Raw genomic sequence first — 21,474 nt, forward strand, 5'->3', positions numbered from 1 at the left:
CAAAATAACACCAGCATTCTTCACATTCTTCACAGAGCTAGAACAATCCTGAAATTTGTATGGAAACACAAAAGACCTTGAATAGCCAAAGCAATCCTGAAAAAGAAAATCAAAGCTGGAGGCATCATAATTCCATACATCAAGCTTATCACAAAGCTGTAATCATCAAGATAGTATGGTACTGGCACAAAAACAGACACTCAGATCAATGGAACAGAGCAGAGAACCCAGAAATGGACCCACAAACGTATGGCCAACTAATCTTTGACAAAGCAGGAAAGAATATCCAATGGAATAAAGACAGTCTCTTCAGCAAGTGGTGCTGGGAAAACTGGACAGCGACATGCAGAAAAATGAACCTGGACCACTTTCTTACACATAAAATAAAACAAAAAAATAAACATACACAAAAATAAACTCAAATGGATGAAAGACCTAAATGTAAGACAGGAAGCCATCAAAATCCTCAAGGAGAAAGCAGGCAAAAACCTCTTTGACCTCGGCCACAGCAACTTCTTACTCAACACGTCTCCAGAGGCAAGGGAAACAAAAGCAAAAATGAACTACTGGGACCTCATCAAAATAAAAAGCTTCTGCACAGTGAAGGAAACAAGCAGCAAAACTAAAAGGCAACTGACGGAATGGGAAAGGATACTGGCAAACAACATATCAGATAAAGGGTTAGTATCCAAAATCTATAAAGAACTTCTCAAACTCAACACTCAAAAAAAAAAAAAAAAAAAAAAAAAAAAAAAAAAAAAAAAAAAAAAAGATCCAGTGAAGAAATGGGCAAAAGACATGAATAGACACTTCTCCAAAGAAGACATCCAGATGGCCAACCAACACATGAAAAATACTCAACATCATTCATCATCAAGGAAATACAAATTAAAACTACAATGAGATACCACCTCACACCTGTCAGAATGGCTAATATTAACAACTCAGGTAACAACAGATGTTGGCGAGGATGTGGCAAATGAAGATCTCTTTTGCACTGCTGGTAGGAATGCAAACTGATCTAGCCACTCTAGAAAACAATATGGAAGTCCCTCAAAAAACTAAAAATAGAACTACCCTACAACCCAGCAATTGTACTACTAGGTATTTATCCAAGGGATACAGGCGTGCTGTTTCAAAGAGGCACATGCATCCCAATGTTTATAACGGTGCTATTGACAATAGCCAAAGTAAGGAAAGAGCCCAAATGTCCACTGACGAATGAATGGATAAAGAAGATGTGGCATATATATATATATATATATACACACACACACATACACACACACACATACATATAGTGGAGTATTACTCAGCAATCAAAAAGAATGAAATCTTGCCATTTGCAACTATGTGCAATTAGAGAAAGACAAATACCATATGACTTCGTTCACATGAGGACTTTAAGAGACAAAATAGATGAACATAAGGGAAGGGAAGGAAAAATAATATAAAAACAGGAGGGGGACAAAACATAAGAGACTCTTAAATATAGAGAACAGAGGGTTGCTGGAAGGGTTATGGGCTAAATGGGTAAGGGGCATCAAGGAATGTACTCCTGAAATCATTATTGCACTATATGCTAACTTGGATGTAATTTTTAAAAATGAAAAAAATGAATAAAAAAAAGAAAATTCCCATTTTCTTATTCTATTTCTATTATATTTTTCTTTTACTTTTCACTTCACAAGCTCTTTAAATATTAGAAGACTAGGACGCCTGGGTGGCTCAGTTGGTTGAGCGACTGACTTCGGCTCAGATCATGATCTCACAGTGTGTGAGTTTGAGCCCTGCATTGGGCTCTGTGCTGACATCTCACAGCCTGGAGCCTGCTTCAGATTCTGTGTCTCCCTCTCTCTGCCTCTTTCCCACTCATGTTCTGTCTCTGTCTCTCAAAAATGAATAAACGTTAAAAAAAAAATTTTTTTTAATATTAGAAGACTAGCCCTTTGTCTGTTATAAGCTGCAAATATTTTTCTTCCCTGTTAATGTTGCCTTTTCTTTTTGCTTTGCTTTTGTTTTTGCTGACTTGGGGAATTTTTGTTTTTGCTTATTGACATGCATTTTTATAGGTCAAACCTATAATTTTATGGCTTATGGGTGAGTTATGGTTAGAAAGTTCTGACTCCAAGGCTATAAAGAAATTCTCCCATGTTTTCTTATAGCACTTTTTTTTTTTTTGCTTTTTTACATTAACTATTTACTCAATTGGAATCTATCCTGGTGTTTGATAACTTACCTAGAATATAATCCATAACATGCAATCTTAAATTATCCCTACTCTAAAGTTAATCAAAACTTTACTGTTCTAATGCCGCATATACTTGCTATTGTTTCCTCTTCTAGTCTGGTATATTTCTACAATCTGTGGTCTTTACATGGCATACAGACAAAAACACCTCTTTTCTTATCCTTGTGGTTTGGATTTGGAGGGGTAGGGAGTAGTGCTACCCTGGAAACAAAAGTCTTCCAATTTATCCTTTCATATGTTCTTCTGTCTAGCAGGAATTAGAACACATATTTTCCTCACATAAAAGACTGGGAGGCTGAAGACATAAACTGCAACATTTTAAAATTCTCCCAATACCCACCTGTATGTTTCTATCAAGCTACTTCTAAAGAGTTCACCTTTATCACTGAACAAGCTAAACCCTTTTCAAGACCATGTGCCATCCTAGGTTATGAGCTAAGCCTGACTTTTATATGAAGGTCCAGTCTAATTATAATTCACATATGCTTTTTTCCCCCAAATGGCTACCCAGTTCTCCCAACACACCTAATGACAAAGCAAGAAATCATTAAGAATGTAGAATTTCTATGTGATACTATCAACTACATTTACTAAATTTCATTTATAGAATACTACAACTAACAACAACAGAACGCATACGTTTCAAGTACACATGAAATCATAACGATGGACCATATGTAGGACAGTAAAACAAACCAAAATAAATTTCAAAAGATTGAAATGTCAAAAGTATGTTAGCTGATAATAATGGAATTAATTAGAAATCAATATTAAAATATCTACAGAACACCTGAATACCTGAAAAATTCTTTAAATACAGCCTAACATTTGGGTAAAAGATGAAGCCACATGGAAAGCAAACAGTTTTTGAACTGATTGATAATAAAAGCACAAACTATCAAAATGTCTGGAAAACAGCTAATTCAAAGGTTTGGAAAATCTTTATAGCTTAAATACTTTTATTAGAAAAAAGAAAGGGTTAATAGTAATGATATAGGTTTTCACAGAAATGAACTACAAAAAGAGGGGGAAAAAAGCCCTAAACACATACAAAGAAGACAACAATAAAGATAAAAGCAAAAATCAATAAAATAAGTAAGAGACAAACATAGAAAAAACAAAGTCAAAATCTGGTTCTTTAAAAAGACATTAGACACTGATAAACTTCAAACAAGACTGCTGTGGGGTGGGGAGAGGTAAAGAACACAAAATGCCAATATCAGGAATAGAAAAGGTGACAGCACTAAAGAGCCTATAGAGAGCAAAACTACAATAAGGGAATATTAGGAGCAAGTTTACACCAATAAACTGAACAACTCTGATGAAATAGAAAAATTTCCTGAAAAACACAACTTACTAACACTGACAAACGATCAAACAGAAAATCTGAATAAATCTAATTGTTCTAAAAAATCTACATACATTAACTCCACCCAATACATTTTTTCTAACATTTATGGAAGAAATAGCACCAGTCTTATACTAACTCCTTCAGAAAATAAACAAAGAAGGAACACTTTCCAACTTGGGTTATGAGGCTAGCATAAAACTATCTACAACCTGCCAGTGAGGGGTCCTGATTGGCTCAGTTAAACATCTCCTGATTTTGGCTTAGGTCAGGAGATCCAGCCCTGAGTCCAGCTCTGCACTGACAGTGTGGAACCTGCTTAGAATTCTCTCTCTCCCCCTCTCTCTGCCCCTCCCATCCTCCTTCCCTCCCTCCCTCTCTCTAAGTAAATAAACATTTTTTTAACTAAATAACAAAAAATAAAACCCACCAATGACATTAAAGGAAAATTGTAGGGCGCCTGGGGGGCTCAGTCACTTAAGTATCTGACTCTTGATTTTTGGCTCAGGTCATGATCTCACAGTTGTAAGATCAAGTCCTGAATCAGATTCTCTCTCACCCTCCTCCCTCTGCCCCACTTGCACACTTGTGCACACTCTCCCTCCCCCACCCCCCACCAAAAAAGGAAAAGAAAATTGTAAAACAATTTGTTGTAAAACAAATATCCCTTATGAGCATGGACACAAAAATGCTTGATGAAATATTTGCAAATGAAATTCAGCAATGTATTAAAAAAAACAAGATCGATCAGGGTCTGTCCCAGGAATGCAAAGTTGGTTTAATAGCCTTAAATCAATCAATGAAAAATGAATTAATGAAAAACCATATGATCTCAACAGGTACAAAAAAATATTTGACAAAATTAAACATCAATCCACAAAAATAAATCTCTCAAGATTATTAAAAGAGAATGAAATCTCTTTAATCTGATAAAGGGCAGCTATGAAAACCTTACAGCTAACACCAAACTTAACGGCAAAACATTCAACACTTTATCCCTGAGATCAGAAACAAACCAAGAATGTCACTGTCATCACTTCTATTCAATATTTTACTGGAAGACCTAGACAGAGAATGATGCAATACAAAAGATAAATAAAAGGAATAAGCATTTTTAAAAAGGAAATCAAACTACTCCTATTTGTAAATGACATGATGATTAACACAGAAAATACCAAGAAACCAAACAAACAAAAAATTGACTATGTGAGTTCAGCAAGTTCTCGGGAGATTAAGTTAAAAAAAAGATCAGTTGTATTTCTACTCAGTGGAAACAAATAATTGAAAAATGACATTTTAAAGACAATGCCAATTATAATAGCTGGAAAACTGATTCAAATTTATGTAGAAATACAAAGGCCCTAAATATAGACAAAACAATTTTGAAAAAAAACATAATGAATATATGACTTCAAGACCCAACTATATGTTGTCTAGAAGAAACCCAGTTTTGACATAAAGACACATACAAATTGAAAGTAAAGATATGTCAAGAGAATGAGAAGACATGCTAAAGATTGGGAGAAAATAATTGTAAAAGACATATGATAAACAACTGTTATTCAAAATATATAAAGAACTCTTAAATCTCAACAATAAAAAAATGACCTGATTAAAAAAATGGGCAAAAACCTGAATAGATACCTCACCTGAGAAGATACATAGATAGCAAGCAAGCATATGAAAACATGCTCCATATCATATGTTATTAGGTAAATGCAAGTTAAAATGAGGTACCGCCACCCACCTATTAGAACGGCCAAAATCCAGAATACTGATATCAAATACTGGCAAGAATGTGGAGCAATACAAACTTTCAATCACTGCTGGTGGGAACAGAAAATGGTACAGCCACTTTGGGAAATAGTCTGGCATTTTCTTACCAAATTAAACATACTTAGAGCACCTGGGTGGCTCAGTCAGTTGAGCGTCTGACTCTTGATCTCAGCTAAGGTCATGATCTCACAGTTTTTGAGTTTAAGCCCCATGTCAGGCTCTGCACTGATGACATGGAACCTGCATAGGATTTTGTCTCTTCCTCTCTCTGCCCCTCCCCCACTCATTTTTTTCTCTCTCTCAAAATAAATAAACTTTAAACACACACACACACACACACACACATACTCTGTTTAAAAAAAAAAAAAACAAAAAACTTACTCTTACCATATGATCCAGCAATACATACCAGTTCCTTGGTATGTATCAAATCAGTGAAGATTTATGTCCACACAAAGCCTATACATGAATACTCACAGTAACTTTATTCATAATTCCCAAAACTTGGAAACTAAGATATACTTCCTTGGGTAAATGGATAAATAATCTGTGATACATTCAGACAAAGGAATATCATTTAGTGCTAAAAGAAATGAAGAGATACAAAAGAATGTTAAATGCCTATTGCTAAGGGAAGGAAGCCAATCTGAAAGGCTACATACTTCATGATTCTAACTGTATAATGTTCTGGGAAAGAACTGGAAGACAGTAAATAGATCAGTAGTTGCCAGGGGTTAGGGAGGCAGTAGGGATGACAGAGCCCAGAGGAATTTTAGGGCAGTGAAACTATTACATATGATACTATATGGTGGATACGTGTCATTATACATTTGTCAAAACCCACAGAATGTACAACACCAAGAATAAACTCCAGTGTAAACTATGGACTTTGGGTGATGATAATGTGTTAATAGAAGTTCATCAATTGTAACAAATGTAACATTCTGGTAAGGACTGTTGCTAGTATAGAAAGCTGTTGATGGGGGATTAGGGGATATATGAGAACTTTACTTTCTACTCAATTTTTCTTTGAACGTAAAACTGCTCTAAAAAAATAAAGTCTACTGTAAAGGAGTGAAAAGCATATGACATAAAGGAGTATTATAAAGCTACGGTAATCAAGACAATATGGTTTCTTTCGAAACGGCATGCTTCCCTATGTAAAAAATTCCTAAAAAAAATTCCTAAGGAGTCTACAAAAGAGTTACTGTAACTAGTAAATGTCTACCAAAAAAGCTATTAGAACTAATAAGTGACCCTATCAAAGTCATAGGATAGAAGATCATTATAAAAAACAAGAATGAAGGATAAAAATCATGATCCTCTCAAGAGATGCAGAAAAACATCCGACAAAGCACAACATCCATTCATGATAAAAACTCTAACAAATTGGGCTTGGAGGGAACATACCTCAACATAATAAAAACCATGTATGACAAACCCAAAGCCAATATCATACTCATTGGTGAAAACCTGTGAGCTTTCATCTAAGATTAGAAACAAGACAAGATGTCCACTCTCATTACTTTTATTCAACCTATTACTAGAAGTCCTAACCACAGCAAAAAAGGAAATAAAAGGCACCCAGATTGGAAAGAAAAAAGTTAAACTGTCACTATTTGTAGATGACATGATACTATATATAAAAACCCTAAAGACTCCACCAAAAAACTATTCGAATTAATAAATGAATTCAGTAAAGTTGCAGGATACAAAATCAACATACAGAAATGTGTTGTGTTTCTACACACAAACAACTAACTGGCAGAAAGAAAGAAAAATCCCATTTACAAATGCATCAAAAAGAATAAAATACCTAGTGGGGGTGCCTGGGTGGCTCAGTCGGTTGTGCATCCGACTTCAGCTCAGGTCATGATCTCGCAGTTTGTGAGTTCAAGCCCCACGTTGGGCTCTGTGCTGACAGCTCAGAGCCTGGAGCCTGCTTTGGATTCTGTGTCTCCCTCTCTCTGCCCCTTCCCTGCTCATGCTCTGTCTCTCTCTGTCTCTCAAAAATGAATAAACATTAAAAAAATTAAAAAAGAATAAAATACCTAGGAATAAATTTAGCCAAGGAAGTGAATTTAACCTGTACACTAAAAACTGTAAGACACTGAAGAAAACACAACAAGTGAGAAAATATACCATGCTTGTGGATTGGAAAAACAAATATTGTTAAAATGTTCATATTACTCTAGTAATCTAAAGATCCAACACAAAATACCCTATCAAAATACCAACAGTACTTTTCACAAAACTAAAACGAATAATCCTAAAATTGTATGGAAACACAAAAGATCCTGAAAAACCAAAGCAATCTTAAGAAAGAACAAAGCTGGAGGTGTCATAATCCCAGATCTCAAACTATACTGCAAAACTATAGTAATCAAAATAGTATGGTATTGGGGCACCCGGGTGGCTCTGTCGGGTAAGCCTCTGAGTTCAGCTCAGGTCATGATCTCATAGTTCATGAGTTTAAGCCCCACGTCAGGCTCTCTGTTGTCAGCACAGAGCCCGTTTTCAGATCCTCTGCCCCCCTCTCTCTCTGCCTTTATCCCGCTCATGCTTTCTCTCTCAAAAATAAACATTTTTTAAAAATACAGCATGGTATTGGCACCAAAAAAAAAAAGACACATAAATCGACGAATAGAATAATGTCCAGCAATAAACTCATGCTTGTATGTCAATTAATCCACAAAAACTAAGCAAGAATATACAATGGGAAAAAGACAGTCTCCTTAATAAATGGTGCTGTGAAAACTGTACAGCTACAAGCAAAAGAATGAAACCGGACCACTTTTTAACACAACAATAAACTCAAAATGGTTTAAAGACCCAAATGTAATACCTAAAACCATAAAACTTTTAAAAGAAAACACAAGCAGTAAACTCTTGACATCAGCCTTAGCCACATTTTTCTGGATCTGTCTCCACAGGCAAGGGAAACAAAAGCAAAAATAAACTACTGGGACTGCATCAAACTAAAAAGATTTTACAAAACAAAGGAAACCATCAACAAAAAAAAAAGGTAACCTATCATATTCGCAAATGATATATCTGACAAGGGGTTAATATTCAAAATATGTAAAGAACTCATAAAACTCAACACCAAAAACCCACAATGATCTGATTAAAAAATCGGCAGACAACCTGAAGAGATATTTTTTTCCAAAAAAGACATACAGACACATGAAAACATGCTCGACATCACCAATTATCAGGGAAATCAAATCGAAACCCACAATGAGATATCACCTCACACCAATCAGAATGGCTAGTATCAAAAAGACATAAAATAAGTGTTGGCAAGGAGGTAGAGAAAAGCAAACCCTCATGCATTATTGGTGGGAATATACATTGGTACATCCACTATGGAAAACAACATAGTTTCCTCAAAAAATTAAAAATAGAAATCCTATACAATCCAATAATTTCACTTCCACATTTACCCCCCCACAAATAGTAATTCAAAAAGATATATGCACTCCTATGTGTACTTCAGCATAATTTACAATAACCAAGATACAGAAGCAACCAAAGTATCTATCAATAGATGAATGGATAAGGATGATGTAGTATATTCACAACAGAGTATTTTTTTAATGTTTATTTATTTTGAGAGAGAGTGCATGTGCACGTGTGCAGAAGTGGGGAAGGGGCAGAGAGGGAGAGAGAGAATACCAAGCAGGCTCCATGCTTTCAGTGCAGAGCCCAACACAGGGCTCGATCTCACGAACCGTGAGTCATGACCTAAGGCAAAATCAGGAGTCTGGCAGTTAACCGACTGAACCACCCAGGCACTCCCACAATGGAGTATTACTCAGCCATAAAAGAGCAACAACATGGATGGACCTAGAAGGCATTATGCTGAGTGAAATAAGTCAGAGAAAGACAAATATCATATGATTTCACTTATCTGTGGAATCTAAAAATCAAAACAAGACAAACAGAAACAAACTCATAAATACAGACTGGCAGTTACCAGAAGCAGGGAATGAGAGGATAAGCAAAATAGGTGAAGGGGAGTAAGAGGTACAAACCTCCAGTTATAAAATAAATGAGGATAAAAAGTACAGCATAGGATATGTAGTCAATAATATAATAACTTTGTGTGGTGACAGATGGTAACCACACTTATCCTGGTGAGCATTTTGTAACATATGTAATAGTTGAATTACTGTGTTGTACATCTGAAACTAATATATAAACTATACTTCAGTTTTTTAAAATCCATTTAAAAAATAAAAACTATACTTTCATATATCAGCAATAAAGAATTAGAAATTAAAATTAAAAATAAATAGCACTTATAATAGCATCCAAAAAAATGAAACACTTAGGGATAACCCTAACAAAACATATATAAGACCTATACATTAAGGACACCTGGTGGCTCAAACCATTGAGTGTTAGACTCTTGATTTCTACTCAGGTCATGATCTCGTGGTTCATGAGATCAAGCCCTACATAGGGCTCTGCACCGACAGTGCAGAATCTGCTTGAGATTCTCTCCCTCCCTCTCTCTCTGCTCCCCCACCTCTTGCACATGCTCTTTCTCTCTCTTTCTCTCTCTCTCTCTCAAAGTAAATAAATAAACTTTAAAAAAAGACCTATACGTGAAAAAACCACAAAACTTTGTTTAAGGAAATTTTCAAAAGTCTAAATAAATGGACAGAAAAACCTTGTTCATGGACTAGAAGACTAAATGACTCAAAACTCTTAAGATGCCTTTTATATATGTATATGTGCATCTTATCATATGTAAAATTATACCTTAATAAGCTGATTTGTTTAAAAACTGATCAGTATATTTATTGTTGACACAGACTTTCCTGGAACAGAGTCGTATACCAGTTATGCATTACCTAAGTAAGACCAAGGAACCTCAAGCTAAGAATTTAAATGTAGACCTTTTAGGCATCTCCTAAGAATAAACTCAAAGCCTCTACAGAGGGCTTGGTGAAGGCCCCACAAATAATTTTTTCAAGAGCAATGACCAGAACATGATCATTGACACCAGGTACACAGGAAAACAAGGCAATATGAGTACTCGATAGCAGAAGCAGAACCAGTTGGAACAAACCTGAAAAGGCGTCAGACATTGCAATTATAAATGAAACAACTAAGGAAATTATAAAAAGTGACATAGCAGACTTGAAAAGAACCAAATAGAGTTTCCAAATATAAAAATTATAATAGTCAAAATTTGAAACTCAGTGGTTGGATGTAATAACATTTTGCCCACAGCAAAAGAAAGTACTAGTGAAATTTTTTAAAGAGTTATGAAAAAAATTCACAGAATGTACCACAGAGAGTCAGAAAATAAAAATTGAAAACATCTAACATGTAACACTCACGTTAGATAGTGTGAGGTCTAATTTATATTTTCTTGGAATCCCAGAAGGAAATGTGGCAAAACTTTAGAAAAGACTGGCATTTAATTTCTGAATAGCAACAATGGAAACCCAAGAAAATATAATATGCAGAGACAAAATAACTACTCACTAGATTTCTAGAGCCACTAAAATATCTCTCAAGATAGATGGTTATTAAAATAGCCCAAATTCAAAATCTAACTGTAACAAAACAATTAATCCTATCATCTTAATATTTGTCTTTAATTTTTCTCTTTACCTAGAATATATATATTGCTTTTAACATAATTAAATTCCTTAATATAATAATGAAAATGTCAGATGAAATTAGACATACGGAAAATCACAGAATTCTCAGGACTATTTGGATACTAGTTTCTTTAACTATAAAATAAGGTTTTGAACAAGATGATTCTTAAGGTTGTTTTTAGTTCTGCACATGGCTACTGCATTATTGCAGTAAAAATTTCATTTAGTTAAATCAGTGGCATAAGTAACTTGAAAAATTAAGTGCTCTATCAGAGTTGCAACTGATAATCTATATTTACATTATCAGGCTTGGAATATAAAATAGAAGATAAAAGATTCACAAGGCACAGAAAAGAGTCATTTCCCTCCTATATTAAGTGGATACATATCAGAAAAAATAACTTAATTAGGTAAATTAAAACATTCTATTAATGAATCTGGAAAATTCTAACAGTACAGCAATGACTCATATAAGCACTGATACTAAGGAGCAAGTAACCTTTGTGCTACATGCAAATAGGGGATCTTTGTACATTTCACTACCCAAACACAGAAACATAGTTTTTATTTGGATGAAGGAAAAATAGTGTTAATGATCAAAAGTGTATGCTCACCTTGTAAAAACTCCTCCTTGCAAGCAATGAAGTAGAAGAAAACAATGCTGACTTTCTTGGCCTGCTTTTTTTAAATCAGCCTTGAACCAAGAATAACTAAAACACTGAACCACAAGTGTTCCAAAGAACATAAAGCTTACTGTTAAAATACCAAAAACATATTGTCCTTCATGGAAAAACCTGACAGACACCCAGATGTCCACAATTAAATCAGTTATATAGATTACAATGCCAAGAACTGACATCATAAAATTCAATTTAGTGTATTTCATTATGAATCACTATAGCTCTTGGTTAGCTACTTTTTTCTCTCTCACACACACACACAAAGAACAAATATTTGTGTCCATTAGGATAGCAATGAATTTTAGTTTCTGTTCCCTGAATTTATTCAGAAGAAAGAATAAATATTATGAGATTGGAACACTAAAACTAAAGTGACTAATTTTAATTTTCTTTTCTAAACCTCCTATCCAGATCCAATGTTAAAAGTCTTCATTCAGTTTTCTCAATGATCTTCATTATAGATGACAACACCTAAAATGAAAGATACATAAAAGATTCTAAAAATCTTGAGTACAATATTAGTCCATGACTTTATCAAACATGTACTTTTTCTAAAAACAACATATCACCACTACATACAGTTCTTATAATAGCTTTGGTAAAGTAAAGCCTCAGAAATAAACTTATTAGTTGACAACTTCCTGTCAGACTACTTACCTTTTAAAAACCATAACCTACTAACAAAAATATTTATCACTTGTCTATCTAAAGTGGCAAAAAACTAGAAATGATCTAAATGTGGCAACATAAGGAACTGGTAAATAACGGTAGATTCACAAAATGCAACATTACACAACTACCAAAAAATATTTAACAAAGGTGCAACAGCTGTGAAAATTTTTAATCTGGTTCTTAAATTTTATTTTAATTCATTAGTTAACACACAGTGTTATATTAGTTTCAGGTGTACAATATAGTGATTCAACTATTCTGTACATCACCCAGTGCTCATCACCACAAATTCACTTCTTAATCCCCCATCATCTATTTCACCCATCCCCCCACCCACCTCCCCTCTGGTAACAATCAGTTTGTTCCCTATAGTTAACTTTATATGGTTTCGATTCAGCAATTCTACCTAAGAATCAAGCCTAGGAAAATAGTCACAAATGTGTACAAAGATATGTGCTCTTTGCAAAACCTGTTTTTAGAACAGCAAAAAGTTGAAAACTATTTAGATGACAAGAGACCTAGTTCAATAAGTTAATTTACCTCCATAGCAAAGAATATACTATGCAACTTTTAAAAAGAATGAAGCAGCTCTGTATAAACTGACTTCAGAAGATCTCCAAGATATGTTAAGCAAAAAAAAAGCAAGTGCCAGAAGGAAAAATATAGCATTTATGGTTTTCAATTATATATGGAGAAAGTAAGGAAGTTGGGAATAGAAAGTAAATGCAATTTCAATCCTGTAATTAATTACTCTTTTATATTGTTGGAGTTTTTTACAAGAGACATGTACTCATGTATTACTTATATAATCTCTTAAAATAAAAATAATAGTAAATTATACTTTTAAAGAATTTGAATGACTGGAAAAAATGTTTATGCTACTAATGTTAGCTAACATTTACTTAGCCCTATGTGTCAGGCATTAAACTAAATCTTATACAAGATTTAGATGTAAGATTAAATTTGATGTAAGATTAATTCTTACATCAAATTTAGGAGATAGGTACTACTATTATGACCCCTATTTTATAAATGTGGGCTGAATGCAATCCACAGACAAAATCTGTCTGACTTGAAAGATGCTCCCACATTTCGTGGGGTGTGTGTGTCTGGGCCCTTTGTACCAGCCAGTGGTGCTCTCTGGTAAAGGCATGGAATTGGTGGCTGCAGCCTCTAGGCTGGGTAGAAGCAGGGGACTTAAACCAGACCCAGAGCCAGAGCCAGTACAGTGGTAGCAAATGGATTTACCATTACTGCTGCAGGATTTGCAGGCTGTTATAATTTTGTAAGCCATAAACCATACGGAGCCTAAAGCAAAACAAGCTTTTCAAAGTCTACCAAAATCTGCCTTCAGTGGTCGCTATTACAGAGGTGGGTTTGAACCCGAAATGACAAAATGAGAAGCAGCACTAATAGCAGGAGTAAGCTAAAAAAAAAAAAATAATAATAATAATAAAAGAAAAATAAAAAATAAGTAGTAGGCATAAGCTCTACTGCCAATAAAGGAAAAATAAGAGATGCTCATCAACGAATTACGATTTTAAATCACCTAGACAAGAGAGGATCTCCTTACAGCAGCCAAAATCAATGAAGCTAAAGATTTACTACAAGGTCAAGCTAAAAAATGAAGTAAATATGCAATGATTTTTTTTTTAATTTTAGAGAGACAGAGAGAGAGAGAGAGAGAGAGAGTTGGGGAGAGGGGCAGAGAGATAGAGAGAGAGAATCCCAAGCAGGCTCCACGTTCAGCATGGAGCCTGATGCGGGGCTTGATCCTGGGATCATGACCTGAGCCAAAATCAAGAGTCAGACACTCAACAAACTAAGCCACCCAGGTGCTGCATGGGCAATGAATTTTAAGTTCTTATTAGTTTATGTTTAAGAGTGCCAGCTTTTTATAACAAAATGTTTCGAAGCTACAAAAAAAAGGAAAAAGAAAAAAAGTTTGAGTCAACAGGGTTTTTTTTTAAATTTTCCTAAGTAATTGCCAATATTTCATATAAAAATCCAGATTTTTCACGGCTATCAAAAAACTGAAAGAACTGCTACAATAGGCTAATATTCCTTCATTAGTAGTGGATGCCTCCTACTAATGGGGGCATGCTCTCTCAAGTTCACCACAGTAGCAAGCCACCTAACTTCAGTCATTTCAGCAGCTGGGTCTCAATGCTAATACAGCTACCTACTAGCTGTGTGTCCTTAAACATGTTCTTTTACCTGCCTATGCCTTATTTTCTTTCACCTGAAATATGGAAATAATAATGGCATATACCTCACAGGGTTGTTGTGAAAACTAAGAAAGGTAATATGTATAATACACATAAACCTCTAGCACTTGGCATACAGTTAGAGCTCAATAAATGTTAAGTTACCATCATTACCTTGCCTGCCTCCCTGATCTCTATAAGCATCTGAGTTTGCCATCTTTGACTTCACTTTCAAGAATGTTAAGTAAAAATAAATACTGTGGCATGTTCTTATGTTGAAGTACTAACCACCAGTGTGACTGTATTTAGAGACAGGCCTCTCAGGAGGTAATTAAGTTTAAAAGGAATAATAAGGACCGAGCCCTAATCCAATAGGACTGATGCCCTTATAAAACAAAGTGACAGAGGTGTCTGGGTGGCTCAGTTGGTTGAACATCCGACTTTAGCCCAGATCATGATCTCGCATTCATGGGTTCAAGCCCCATGTGCTGACACAGCCTGGAGCCTGCTTCAGATTCTGTGTCTTCCTGTCTCTCTGCCCCTCCCCCTGCTCGCACTCTGTCTCTGTCTCTCAAAAAATAAAATAAAACGTTAAATTTTTTTTCAATGAAGTGACAACACAGACCTATCTCCCCCACACACCCTCCTCCCATACACTCACATGAGGACACAGCAAGAAGGCAGTCATCTGCAACCAACAAAAAGAGGACTCACAAGAAACCAACCCTGCTGGCAGCATGATATTGGACTTCTGGACTCCATAACTATAAACAATTAATTTCTGTTGTTTAAGCCACATAGTCTGTGGTATTCTGTTATGGCAGCCTGAATAGACTAACACCTGATATGCTCTACAAAGAACATTTATTACTTTAAAAACCAGGAGGGGGCAATGTTACTAAAAACACACACAACCCAATACTTACAGTGTTCTCGTTATTTTACCACGTATAAGTATTTTGTTTAAAAGTCTTCAAAATTATATGAAAAGGTATTTCACTCTTCTTACAGAAAAAAAAAAAAAAGCTCGCTATTACTACTTTTCCTGTCAAGAATGCTGTGGCCAACAGGATAGAAAAAAATAATTTTAAAATCTGAGTTTTCCCTATCCAGCAGCCCATGAATTTCCCTGCAGTATGCTTCTTATTTTAAAATGAAAGACATCATGCCCAACATAAGCATGGAGGTTAGGAGGGTGAGATTTAATCAGAAGGTTCTGTTCAATTGAACTAAATACTTACTTAGAACCTACCATGTGCTATTTTAGGCTTTTGGGATATATCAAATGACAAAAGAGACAAAAATTCCTGCCCTTGTGGAACTTACATCCTAGCAGAGGAAGACAATCAATTAACAATAAAAACAGTAAGTGAATGAAATATTATACTGGAAGGTGATAAGTATTATGGAAAAAAATACAACTCTAGGAGTTGAGAGTAGAGATAGTCTCATCATGAGTTAAAATTTTATTTTTTTTAATTTTTTTAATATTTACTTATTTTTGATAGAACACAAGGTGGGGGGGAAGAGAAGAGAGAGGGAGACACAGAATCTGAAGTAGGTGCCAGGCTCTGAGCTGTCAGCACAGAGCCTGATGAGGGGCTCAAACCCACAGACCATGAGATCATGACCTGAGCTGAAGTCGGTCCCCCAACTGACTAAGCCACCGGGTGCCCCCCATTATGAGTTGCAATTTTAACTAGAATAGTCAGGACAGGCCTCTCTGAGGAGGTAGGCAAATGAGTAATGAAATTAGTTATGTCTATATCATGTAGAAAAGTTTTCCAGGTGAAAAGAACAGCTAGTTTGAAAATCTAATGTACTAGATTTCAAATACATCCTCCAGAAACAAAAGCTCCACCAAAAATTGGCAAATTCCTTACCATGGTCATACTGGATGTGTTCAATGTGCATCCAAACCCTGTTCTAATATCATTCTAAAAAATATAGTATTTTTGTAAGTTTTTATTTAAATTCTAGTTAATATATAGTATATAATATCAGTTTCAGGAGAATTTAGTGATTCATCACTTACATGTAACACCCAGTGCTCATCACAAGTGCCCTCCTTAATACTGATTACTCATTTGGCCCATCCCCCGCCCACCTCCCCTCCAGCAACTCTTAGTTTGTTCTCTATCATTAAAGAGTCTCTAATGGTTTGCCTCCTTCTTTTTTTTCTCCCTGCCCCTATATGCATCTGTTTTGTTTCTTAAATTCCACATGAGTGAAATCATATGGTATTTGTCTTTCTCTGACTGACTTATTTTGCTAGACATAATACACTCTAGCTCCAACCACATCACTGCAAATGGCAAGATTTCATTCTTTTCAATGGCTGAGTAATGTTCCATTGTATAGATATACACATCTTCTTTATCCATTCATCAGTCAATAGATCTTTGGGCTCTTTCCATAATTTGGCTATTGTTGATAATGCTGCTGTGAACATCGGGGTGCATGTGCCCCTTCCAATCAGTATTTTTGTATCCGTTTTGGGTAAATACCTAGTAGTGCAATTGTTGGGTCATAGAGTAGTCCTATTTTTCATTTTAAAAAAGAAATCTGTTAAGCTTCACTACCTAGGGAAAAGAATATCACATATATAATGGAAGAACAGATAATAGTAACAATAGCTACCACTGCTGAGGGTTTACTATGTGTGAAGTATTTTTAGACACATTTTATTTAATACTCACAAATCTCTATGAGAAGGGTATTATTGGCCAGAATTCTGAGGCTTGTGAGTTATCTCTAATGAGTAAACTGACTTTAATGTAGATAATTTCCTTAACGTTACAGACCTAAGCACTCCATGGGTACATTTCTTAATCACTATCCCCACAAAGATAGTTTCCTTTACCTGGTCTGGATATGGAAATCACTTGCAATTCTGAAACAAATTTTACAAAATGGCAAAAATAATTTCTAAGTTATTGGCAAAACATCAGACTCAATAGACTGATCTGACATGGCAACTTCTATATTCCTAACTTAGTCAGGCAGAACATAATGCCAACTGGAAAGAAAACTACATAGCAAGGAAATAAATATAGCAGCTCTCATAAAGAGGCTCTCCAGCTCCTTCAATGACCACATAGTTGTATAAATTATATAAAGGATGGTTCCTATCTATCCCTACAGTATAATCACTGTTCCATTTATCACCTTAGGACAAATAATACCACCTACAAAATTTGACTTCATAGAGAATTTGTGATACTTGCTGACTTAAAAGACAGTTTCAATCCAATTTCAGTCAAAGGTCAACCCAGCTATGTGGCTAACTGGCTGCCAGCCAAAATAAATAACCTTTGCCCGCTGTGTGGGATCTCTTTGCAATAATCCAGACATCTGAAGAAATAAAAACTAGCAAACTTTCGTTTGTTAACCAAATTCAATACATATAAAATACAGACTTACTTGCCAAGTATAAAAAGCTGTCTTTAACTCAAACTCCCTTCTGGAAAATCTTCATCCTTGGCATCTTTTATTTCTTCTTCACTGAAAATAAGTGTCATTAAAGGGTATGTAAACCTTTAAGATCGAATACTAAAATGAAACTGAAATCATCTGTTAGTCATATTATGGGATTTCCTCATCTAGTGATAACAGAGTTTATGTCACTGGAACTAACAGTACACCCTTTCATAACTATCACATTGGGAGAAGGAATCACATGGCCCCTTTTATAAGTTAACTAGGTTACAAGGTTTTACTGTATTCAAAATTTAAGTTTCAAGAAAATACAATTTGCTTCCCAGCATATCCAAGTAGATGACAAGTGTATGAAAAGGAAGGAGAGAGATTGTTCAATTTGAAGCACTCTGATAAAGAAATTTACGAAGTATTTTTAACTTAGTACCACCTACCTTTTTCAAACTATATACCTTCTCAAACCCTATGCCCCAAGAACATATGATTATTGGTTTCTCTTCCCCAAATAAATACTACAGTTCTTCTATTTCCAAGCCTTTTCTCAACATTATTTACTGTTTAGAATACCCTTCCTACCTCCATCTACCTGATCAAGTTCTATCAGTCCTTTAAGAATCAGTTCAAAGCCCTACCACCTTTAAGCTTTCCCAGATCTTCCCAGTTAATTTGATTCTCCCCTTCCCCCTTGCAATCCCACCACTTCAACTATACTTCGCTAGGATTTACCCACACATGCTTTAAAATAAGATAATGTATGTCTCCTTCCTAGTTATAAACCTCTAGAAAGCCAACTAACATTTTTAACACCCCCCCCATATGTCTACAACAATACGTTGCACATTGCAGTCAGATGATAAATGATTGTAAATAAATTAACTGAACAGAATATAAAATCTTTCATCTTATTTCTTGAAGGGCTTTAACTTCAAGTCACATTTCTAAACATATCCACAAAGACAATTTTGTATCAGCAGCTTAGAACTCTTCTGAGCTCAACACATATAACCAACTGTCTATATATTTCTTTACCAGAATATCCCATAATCATCCTAATTTCAGTTGTCCAAACCAAGTTCACTACCCAATCTCTGTTCCTCCTCTTCTGCTGGTGTCTAATGTCTCAAGTCAAGTCACTCAACTTTTATATTATTTGTTGGGTCCATTCTCTGCCAAATGAAGAGCTTGGCAACGGATTAAAAGAACTTGAGATGGAACCCACAAAGGAAATTCTAACTTAAAACAAAAAGTCGAGAGATAGAAGAATGGAGCTGCCCACAAGTCCCAGAAATTATTGTTCCACCATTTTCTCAAAGGTTGGCTGACTTTCCAGCTCAGGGATTTTAAAAAAGGAAAATGGAAGTAGCTTCCTGACTGAATACCCATTAAGTGATGGCTACAAATAAATAAAATTGGGAAGTTGAAACTGCCTGATGTGGGGAATTTTTATGATTCTTCCAAACATTTTTTTTAAAGGGCATATTGCCAGCCTTCCTATTACAAAGGGGATAATTTATGCGATTATTTCAGCAAAGGTTTTTGAAACACTTTTCCATTAAAAGTACATCTTTGAGACACAAGGCAAAGAAAATGTTATACATGATACAGGTGTGTCTTTCAAGAAATCTGGAATAGTAAACTAATGATTTGCAAAATAAATATTGTACAAATTAATAGCAGTCTTTTCTTCAGAAATACCCGCAAAACAAAAACAAACAAACAAAAAAAAGTTAAACTGTGTTTCCTAAATTTTAGAACCACAAGCATCTACTGTCAATTTCTCATTTGTTTTGAAAAAGAAGCGGGCTGGGACAGTGGAGATGATCTAGATCGCTTTTGAGGTAGGGCTTACATACGATTGCCGAAACTCAATGAAACTGATCATAGGATCTGTGCATTTCCTTTTAGGTAAGGTGTAACTAGATTTTTTTTTTTTTAATAGGTAGCAGCGGTTAATACTGGGATAGTTAGTGCTGAACCGCTTAGAAATGGACTCCTTATAGAGAAAATAACTCCCTTAGGTCTTAGGCACACAACTCCTCAAGGCCGACCGAGGTGTCTGGGCAGGAACACGGCCCGCGGAGGGAGGGACAAGCTCCTTGAACGTGACCAGATGGGGGCAAAGCAGCAGACGCTGAGCGGGGGTTCATAGCTGTCACCTGGGCAAGTCTCCAAATCTCCGTTTTTCATTTATAAAGCGGCCATAAAAATAGCGCCTACGTCTTAATGTTGTGAGGGTTAAATAGTGTCTAGAGAAAGCACTCAGCATAGCAGTAAGGACTAAGTAAATATTAGCTGCCGCTATTATGAAAGATTCACAAGCTCCTTCTCCCTCACACACACACTCACACACCGCCATGGCCTAAAAACAACGAGGTGCCAGTGTTTTGTAACCAACCCCACACCTGCCTGCCCTTTGCTCCACTACGAGACCTCCTGGGTTAAAACGTCTCTGGACCACTGAGATGAACTCGCCTGTCTGGACACAAGTCCCTGTGAAGGCACCAGGCTCTGTGACAGGCGACAGCGCCCGACGAGCCGGAACCCAACCCGGCCTCAAGACGCCTCAAGCCACGCGCCTTCGCTCGCCCGCCCTCCCGCCGGTGCCCGCGCAGCCCGGGAGGTGTCCTTTGACCTCTGGCCCCGCCCCCAGCACAGCTGAGCTCTCCTCCCGTCTGGCGAGCGCGGCGTCAGCTGACTGCCGGCCCCGCCCCGAGCCCAGTCACCAGTTCCGCGCTCTGGTCTCCGCGCGTCGGCGGGTGGCGGAAACCGAGATGTCGACTGTCCTGCAGCGCATCGAGCGGCTGTCCAGCAGGGTGGTGCGCGTTCTGGGCTGTAACCCGGGACCCATGACCCTGCAGGGCACCAACACCTACTTGGTAGGGATCGGCAGCAGGTAAACGTCCCTCTTCCTCTCCGACAAACACCCGGGCCTGCGGGACACACGGAACTGGGGTTGCGACAACTGCTCGCCGGAGACGGAGAGGCTGTGAGCCGGCACCCTGGAGCTCGGTGACCTGCCCGGGCCAGGCTGCCCCACTCAGGACCACCGTCAGACGCCCCGATTCCAGCCATCCCCTGAATCACTGTAGTACCGGGTGGTAGCCCCTCTAACTGACAAATAGCCGATGGGGGAGAAATAATGGGGGAGGGGGAACCTTCCTGTTTTTGAAACCCCACTTACTTTGCATTCAATGTCAGAGTGAGTGTATTTAAGATGTTGAGAAATTAGGATCGCCTAGAGTTAGTAATCCAGAAAAGCGTTTACTTTGCTCACCTTCTGCCTTTGACCTAGTGTTTTGCTCAGAGTATAACTTGCCCTTCAGGAAAGTAGATTTCTTGTGCTGAGACCTTTTTCTTAATCCAGCAGCAGAGGGCAGGATTTTCTTGCTTGCAAATTGCTCAAGTCTAGACAAGTCTAGAGCCCCCCCCCCCCCCAAGTTATACTCTGAGCAAAACACTAGGTCAAAGGCAGAAGGTGAGC

General features: G+C 36.6%; 2 protein-coding genes and 1 pseudogene across 3 annotated transcripts in view; 2 read left to right on the forward strand and 1 right to left on the reverse strand.

Annotated features, from left to right (window-relative positions):
* Positions 1–20,646, reverse strand: part of XKR9 (XK related 9) — a 41,183-nt gene extending 20,537 nt beyond the window's left edge. The window contains exons 1-3 of one of the 2 annotated variants that reach the window (XM_049633281.1): positions 20,396–20,646; positions 17,979–18,059; positions 11,611–12,147 (exon numbers count right to left, since the gene is read on the reverse strand). In XM_049633281.1, the coding sequence (XP_049489238.1) occupies positions 11,611–11,882 (272 nt within the window). In that variant the 5' untranslated portion in view covers positions 11,883–12,147; positions 17,979–18,059; positions 20,396–20,646. Of the gene's footprint in view, positions 1–11,610; positions 12,148–17,978; positions 18,461–20,395 lie in introns of those variants that run through there. The other variant, XM_049633282.1, reaches the window with a different exon arrangement.
* Positions 13,428–13,976, forward strand: LOC125924252 (mitochondrial import inner membrane translocase subunit TIM14-like; annotated as a pseudogene).
* A 55-nt stretch (positions 20,647–20,701) lies between the features above and the next one.
* The window catches only part of LACTB2 (lactamase beta 2), a 32,176-nt gene continuing 31,403 nt past the window's right edge, over positions 20,702–21,474 (forward strand). The window contains exon 1 of the mRNA XM_049633284.1: positions 20,702–20,886. Coding sequence (XP_049489241.1) covers positions 20,765–20,886 — 122 coding nt within the window. The 5' untranslated portion in view covers positions 20,702–20,764. The remainder of the gene's footprint in view (positions 20,887–21,474) is intronic.

The sequence above is a fragment of the Panthera uncia genome, chromosome F2 (assembly GCF_023721935.1).
Source record: "Panthera uncia isolate 11264 chromosome F2, Puncia_PCG_1.0, whole genome shotgun sequence".
Lineage (NCBI taxonomy): Eukaryota > Metazoa > Chordata > Mammalia > Carnivora > Felidae > Panthera > Panthera uncia.